This window comes from Populus nigra, chromosome 5 (genome assembly GCF_951802175.1).
Source record: "Populus nigra chromosome 5, ddPopNigr1.1, whole genome shotgun sequence".
NCBI lineage: Eukaryota > Viridiplantae > Streptophyta > Magnoliopsida > Malpighiales > Salicaceae > Populus > Populus nigra.
This window is the reverse complement of record NC_084856.1, coordinates 11,998,969-12,007,307: the sequence shown is the minus strand read 5'-3', so window position 1 is coordinate 12,007,307 and position 8,339 is coordinate 11,998,969. Positions and strand designations below refer to the sequence as shown.

The 8,339-nt window shown below is 31.4% G+C and overlaps 1 protein-coding gene across 1 annotated transcript; it reads left to right on the top strand.

Moving 5' to 3' along the window:
• Positions 1-4,617: 4,617 nt before the first annotated feature.
• On the top strand, positions 4,618-7,040 carry LOC133693915 (uncharacterized). Its single transcript, XM_062115297.1, has 3 exons — positions 4,618-4,854; positions 5,973-6,174; positions 6,262-7,040. The coding sequence occupies exons 2-3, from the start codon at positions 6,094-6,096 to the stop codon at positions 6,823-6,825; spliced, it is 645 nt and encodes a 214-aa protein (XP_061971281.1). The 5' UTR covers positions 4,618-4,854; positions 5,973-6,093; the 3' UTR covers positions 6,826-7,040.
• The last annotated feature ends 1,299 nt before the right edge of the window (positions 7,041-8,339 follow it).

Below are 8,339 nucleotides of genomic sequence, written 5' to 3'. Positions count from 1 at the left end.
TTTTTTCAAACAACCCTAGACACAAACTTCTAAACTATAAACATGAAATAATTGAAAACTGAATCAAAGACAACAAAAGCTAAGAAATCTAAAAATAACAAGAAAAAGAATAAAGGATATGACCTAATTTTTTAGGCCTTGCTCCGATACCAACTTATACAAATCTTGTGATCAGTCACACAACCTACAAGAAAATTAAAAACCAACCCAAAAAAGCTAAAAATAAGGTTTGAAACCCTGATCTAAAGGTAACCTTGTATAAAGGTATTGGAAAAAAAACTTTGACCCGGAGAAAATCTTGTACCAAAGAACCAGAATGCGCATAACACCATGAAGTCAGTTAACTTTTGATAAGTCAATGTACGATCTCTATCCCTGCAAAAAAAGGTTTTTTGCAAAATGCAAAACAAGGAAAATGTCATGTTTATTCAAATCATCATCGTTGTTGAAACTTGCAGCCATAAAAGTAATATATAGTCCCTTTTAAATAACCCTAATAGACTTCTTTTGGGTTCCAAACCAATAGGCTTTAACTAGTACTCAACTAATACAAGTTTAATACTGAAACAAACCTTAAAACAAGAATAAAGTACAAAGCTAATAATATTCAACACTAAAATAAATAAAAAATCATAAAACAAAGTCCTCTTGTTTGAAATCTCTATGCATGGTTAGAACTCCCCTATTGCTTTACTTGGAGGCTTTTTCAAAACTTCATGCTCAAAATTAGCTAGGAAACTTTGTTTTTAATTAGAGGAATTATCCTCTTAAATTTCCTCCCCTTAGCCTCCTGAATGTTCTAAGAAATCCTATAAAATAATGAAAAGAATAACAAAAAAATATCTCAAGCCTCCTTACCACAACATACATTCCATAATGGATATAGAATCCTTGTAAACTATGAATAATAGTTATTTTTATAAATATCTCATGGTTTGACATGTAGAATAGGTAAGCCAATAGCTACCACATATATTTCCAAGAGCATTAAGGAATCCTTGTATTAATTGGAATTCATAATACACAAGGAAACAATGTTTTTTTTTTTAATTTTCACATATTTGTAAAAGATTTCAGTCTTAATTTTAAACATGTTGTTCTCTCTCATCTAGATGAATTAGCAAGCCTACCATATGTCTACAAAAGGTATGGATGTATACTTTGTAAAACAATTAGAATCTCATCAGAATTCATTTTGTAGCTTAAGATATAGTCCAAACATTATATGAAGGTCCAAATAGATATATTTGACAAGATTCTTCTAGTAACTTTGACCATTTAAAATAATATCTTCCTATACTCTCATTGATCTAAACATTTAACCTAATGTAGAAAAACATGTCAAGAAATGCCTATAAAAATTTCAATTTAATTCAATGGTTGAGTTGAAAGTTATGCTCGATAGCGTAAAATTGGACAACAAGTTTATGCCAAAATCCAAATCTAACCTTGCTTAAATGGTATCAGTTTCATTAATTGAAAAGTACATTTACAATCAACTATTGTCTTGTCTACAATAGAGGCTAAGTATATGACATTTATAGAAGTAGTGAAAGAATCTTTATGGCTTAGAGGTTTGGTTAGTAATCTTACTTTGTCATATAAGTTTACTATTATACATTGTTATAACTGAAGTTATATTCATCAAGCCAAGAACCAGATGTACTATAAAAGGAGCAAACATAGTAATGTCAAGTATAACTTAATTCTAGATATTATATCATAGAGAGTTGCATCAGTAAAGTAGCATGTTGACGAAACCTATCTTTGCAGTCAAGTTCAAGCATTGCTTGAACTTGATTGATTTATGTAATACTTGAGATGTGCATGGTGGAGGCAACTAAAAAAGAGTTCAAGTTTTTTAAGTTGGCTAAATTTAAGCTAATGTGAAAATTTGTTGGGTTTGCCTTAAATTATAGATCCAAGTGAGAAAAGAAATATTCATGTACTTAGTCCATATAAGAGCCTAAAATTGTTATATTGTATAATAATGCTTATTTATGAGTGCTTATATTCTCTACACTTTGATGGCCAGAGAGATGAGAGAAAATGTGAGTTTTGGGTTACTTTGAATTTTTAGGTGGGAGAGCAATTTTATGTGACACCTTGTAATCTTTTATTTTTTCATAGTGAATTTCTCTTATTATCTCACCCATGGGGTAGACCTAAACTACCAAATCAAGGAATTTTGTGGGTTCTTTTGCATGATTGATTATACTAGTTTTTTATATATATAATTCTACTTCTAAATTGGTTTAAGAGTTTAGGGCTATTTCCACTATGATAATACACCAGATTGGTGGCCCATGCGATGCTGTAGACCAAATCAAAATAAAAATTTAACCTAAGAAAAAATTTAGGAGATGATTATGTTTTTAAAGAAGCAAGAATAATTTGATAACCATGTTAAATCTTGATTAATTTAATAATATAATAAAAAATAAGGTAACAACAACAACAAATTAAAAAAATATTGTCATGAGCAAAGTTTGGCTAACATGTGAAATCCGTGATCTGGACATTAGACATGTCCAGATTACATATCTATCATGTGTCCTAGGTCATAAAGTCAGGATAATTCAATAGAAAAAGAAATTGATGATAAATAAAAACGAAACTGGAAAAATTGAGAGATAAAATATACATTAAGATGTTTAATATTACAGCACAAATCATTTACCCGGTTGTATTTAATAAATTTGTATATTAAAATCAATTTATAATATAAATCGACACACACATAAAATTTATTGAATAAAATAAAGAAAAAAAATATTATGCAAGGCTGCACATATTAAAAATATTATAAAAAAATAAAAAAAATTTAATTTTTAAAAATAAATTTAATCTATATAAATATAAAAAATATAAATAAATCATACACTCCTCAAAAATTAAATACACCCAATATAATTAAAAATATTAACGCCATTTTTAAAAATGCTAAATAAGCCAAAAAAATCATAGAGAAAGGGCATTAATTAATTAAAACATGAACTTAAGAATTATGTAAAAAGACATATAAAAAGGTGTTAATTAAAAAATCAATTTTTTTTAAAAAAAATAAAAGAATAAGGCCAAATATTGTTGGGCCTAGTAAGCTAGGCCATGCGCCTAGCCCATTAAAAAATGGCTCGCACGCAGACTTGCAAGACAAGCCCAAGCGTGCAGGCCTTTTATTTTTATTTTTAAGTTAATGGGGTGAATGATATGTCATCTGCTCAAATTTATTTTGGAAAAAAAAATAGACAAGATGTCGTCTGGATTCCTAGATTTTCAACCCATTTTTACCTGTCTACTTCTTTCACAAAAAAAATTGGAGTGGATGACACGGCTTAAAAATAAAAATAAAAGGTCATGCGCGCTTGGGCACCTTGCAAGTTTGGGTTCCCGTTTTCACCCCAATTGTGTTGTTTGATTAAACATGGTTCATGTTTTTTTCACTTGAAAATCCATTTTGAACCAATTTTGACTTGAAACTCCTACAAAACACCTTAAAAACCATTTGACACAAAAATCGACCGTTTTAGTGGTATAATCGTTGCCAATGACAACTTTCTCTCTTTTCGTTGGAATCCAATGAGTCCTTCTTTCTCCTCCTACCGAAAAAAACTGGAAAATGAGAAAAATAAAGTTTTGTATCAAAATTAATTTTTTTAAAAATTAAGAGACCGTTCACCTAAAATCCAAAAAAAAATGAATAAAAATAAGCTTTTAAGATAAATTTCAAAGTCGCTATCTTGTTCACTCATTTTTTCACTTTAATTCTTTATCTTTAATTCAACCCTCCCTCCCAAGAAAATATGCAATTGAGTACTAATTTGGATTCAAAAGGACTAAATCTTGTAAAACAAAAGTTTGATAATCAAATTAAAAAATTTTAAAAAAATCATCACTTCGATACACAATGATGCATGAAATAATGAATAGCATTTATGCTACAGTAAACGGAGGAGCTATTCTAGTAAATAGATAATAATATCAAGGTACATAGAAAAACAGTGCTGTGGAAGGAGCTTCTGTGAATGATGAAATGTACAACTTACATACCCTCCTCCATGTCCTCGTTGTCCTGAATGGTAATTCAATGAATTCAGAAGTATTAGATTTCGTGGAATTGGATTTGTGATTCTGTGGCCAGTCCCTTTTTAACTTTTGGACCGTGATTGAGAGGTACTCACTTAACGTACAGTCGAGATCTGTTTGTCGGCTGGACAAGAGATGTCACCTTAAGCTCCCTCGTATTAATGAGCATTAGTATAAAAAATATGGCGCCAGATAATTGAGACAACTATTACTGGTGATAAAGAATTCTTGGTTGCATGTGAACATCTCAGCAGGCTAAGCTGTTAATTTTGTTGATTGTTTGGAGCAATGCGAAGCCCTTGTGATCCTCGACAACTTTATTATAAAAATATAGATATATAACAGTTTCAGTATTACTCTATCCAATTTTATATAGCTGCATTGCTGGACCTGTCTGAGGCATCTCTGTCACAAAACTTGAATCGCATTGGCTAACGCACTGGGATTTGTTTGGCATGCCTCAAACCACAAATACGACGAATAATTTGGTTTGTGTGTGTGTGTGAGAGAGAGAGAGGGGGGGGGGGGGGGGGGGAGAATCTTTAACTCTTCTCAAGTTATATTTATTCCTATCTTCTGCAGTATTTACTGATGGAGAATGTGAAGGCCTAGTCTTTCTCTTACAAGCTTCAGGGGTGAAAGGTTTGTGGTGGATACAGAACTTCTGGCCTTTTCCTAGAAAGTGTTCTTTTTCCTGTTCTGCTTCTTATTCTTCTTAAAAACACAAGCTTTGATCGTCTTCTCAACTCTTGAAAACTCCACTTACAGGTCAGAAGATCATAAATCTTTAACCTTTCATTGCCATCTTTTTTTCTTTTTGCATGAATTATATGGTAGAGAATATTGAAAGGGACGGGGGTAGTAAAATTGTTAACATTTTCATTTAAATTATATTCCTGATAATGCAGTTCTGCTTTGTAAACTTTTGATCTCAAACTAAGAAACGTTTACTTCTTCCGTCTCTATTCTGACTAGCAATAATTAAGCTATATATACATATATGTTACTATCTACTCCTAAGACTATTCGCAAAGAATGCCATATCTCGTTTCGTCCTCATTCACTCATGAATTTGAAGAAGAAAAAAACTGATTTTGTATATAGATATTGTCAGTTTTATGATCTATTGAGTTTAATCTTGGATACACAGAGAAATTGTTTAATTACACTCAGAAATGGTTTATCATTGCTAACGACATTGCGATTAATCTTGACATTGTCTCGGATAACACAGGGTAATTGTTTAATATTGCTACTAGCTAGTATGAAAGCACGACATACCTACGAATGGTTTATCCATTGTTTTACTACATATTTCTTGTCCCAAGAGGGACTTCATTTCCATAATCTAAACATACATGCATACGCTTCTCTCGTTTTGAAAATGATTTCAGCTCACTCATTTATTAATGAAAACTCAATTCAAATTCGTTGGATTAGTTATATGATCCACCTTCTCCATTCAGCCATGCTGTGGGATAAATTTTCTGTATGTTGTTGTGGTCAAATTCATATTCTTATTTTTTTTTTCGAAAAGGAGTGCACGTAATTAAAAAAAAATGATGTTCCATGGAATGTGCAAATTTATGGGTAAAATTTCATAGTAGGAGCCACTCCTAAAGCAACAGTATCGTCCATGGTGGTAAATTTTTGTCTACGGAAATTATGATTGTGGCCCAGGAGGAGTGAATGGAAGAAAACACAAGCTGGCAAACAGACAAACTATACAACAAGTAGCTGACGTTATAATGATGAATTTATATTTAGTACTATTTGAAAGCAATAATGCCGGCTTCTATCTTACATCACTTCTTTATTGTTAAGCAATCTATTATCAATCAAGGAGCTTTAGCTTTAAATTGTTTCTTTTTATCCTCTTTTTGTAGATTCAAGCAGGAAATGCATGACCAAACTGAAAATGTGATTTAAACGCATTTCTGCTTGCAAGTTCTTGGAAAGTAGGCATTGCAGGAGACAATTGAGCTAAGTCTAACACAAGCTAAAATCATGGGGAAATTTCTCAAGCCCTGCGACAAGGAAGACATGAGAATGGCCATGTTAAAACACGAAGAGACATTCAAAGAGCAGGTGCTTTTTCTCCACATGAATATGTCTTCTACTTAATTATATTTTCTTTCCTTGTAAGAGATTCCAAGTTTGTGAATAATGTTGCAGATATGTGAACTTCATCGTCTATATCGAATCCAAAAGATAATGATGAGAAACATTGAAAGCAGCAGGCCAGATGAGCGGAGTCGAGAGTTATGGAGCTACAAGAATGGCTTTAGTTTTAATCAGCCTAATCATGCTCGTGATATGCAGCAGAAGTCGATAGGGAGACTTGACTTGGAGTGGCCTTCCGAAGATTGTGTTGCAGAATCAAATGCAGATAGAGTATTAGAGCTAATAGAAGAGAGTGAGATTCAGCTAACATTGGGACCTTCGAGTTATGAAAGAAGGAAGAAACCTGAAACGCCACTAACTTCAGATTCAGGAACAAGCCTCTCTTCGTCTTCCACTGGATCCAGCCATATAAACAGGACAAGTTCCTTGAAACATCAAAAGACAAGCACCAAAAGAGAAGAATGCTGCGAATTGGGGATTTTCCAAGTTCCTGACATGACCTTGGGGTACCAAAATGAAAGTAAAAAGGGTATTGGGGTTGAAGAACAACTGAGACAGGAGAGACAAAAACAACCCCCTTGGCTTTGCCAGGTTTTGAGTCTGAACATGGCTTGAAAAGTATCTTTTAAGTCGATTTTAGACTGATTCTTATCGACTGATTCTATCAATTATGTTTGTATTTATCTTTATGCACAGTTCCTACAATGCTAAGTGTCTTGTGTAAAGATGACTTTCTTCCCCTGTGGCTTTCAAAACCCATTGCAAGTTACCATCTAAAGATTGACCAGATATTTTCTTCTTTCAGTAAACAGATATAGTTTTCTGTACCAGTCCAAATATATTTTCTAGCAATTAGGCTTCATTCCAAGGCATAAGTATCTCTATTCGTTGACGGATTTTACAAAACCCCAATATACCAATGAATCTGTTTGTAGTATGCTTGCTATCTCTACTTTAATAAATTGATGTATCAAAATGTGTAGTTATATATCCATATATAGCATATTTAATGTTAATAAATTAATTATACCAAAATTTTTAGACTTGTGATGCATTGTGAGAATTATTCTTCAGCAGTAACAAATTTATATGTTCTTGAAAATCTTCTTTCTTTATTAAGGATAAGGATGATGATGAAAAAGTTGGGCTGAATATCTACGTTATATTAATGATTATAAGTACGCTACATAAATGTTACTAGTTAGCATGTTACCTAAGGTTCGAAGAAAAATAAAGGACCAAAATAAAATTGAGTTGCTTGGGGATTTTTGTTTTGTTTTGCACTTTAGCCCCTTGTTTATTTTTCTCTCTATTTTGATTTTTTATTTTCTTATTTTTTTTGTATTTTTGTTTTTTTAAAATAACATCAATGTCTGTTCGATAAGAAAAGTAATTAAAAAATATGAAATGGATGTCTTAGTGTCAAAAACATATTTCTTTGAATTTGATTTTTTGAAATAATATCAATAAAAAAATATTAAAAAATATAAAATAGGTGTAAGAATAACTTAAATGCATCAAAAATATCTTTTTAAATTAATTTATGACACCATGTATACTTGATTGCTATTTTCGCACCACTTTTTGCAGTGTTTCAAAGGGTTAAAGTTGTGTTTTTTTGGGTTGAGCATGTAATACACATGCATATATGGGAAGTAATGTGTTTTTCAGCATTCATGGGAGGCATGAAAAAGAGAAATAAGAGGCAAAGTCCAATCAAAACTATGAAGGATAAAAAACAAAAATAAATATGCACAAAAAACCAGCTGAAGAAGAAGATACTATATAAAATCATACACCAAAACAATGTTGTTTTGGTGCATGCTTTTTTCCTTTCTTGAGTTCAAAATGCATAGTTTTGATTTAAAATGGAAGTTTCATTTATATATATATATAAAAAAACAATCCCCAATTTTTCCACTTTTTTCAATTTAGTCTTTAGTTTTTTTAATTATTTTACTTTTAGTCAAGTTCAGCTTTTTTCTGTAATTAATTCAATTTCATTCCTCATTATATTAAAAAGCATCCTTGCATTTGTTTCGTCTCTTTCAACTTGGTCTTTGGCTTTTAAATTTTCAGTTATTTAGTTAATTTCAACCATTTTATCTTGATTTCTTCTCAAATTCACC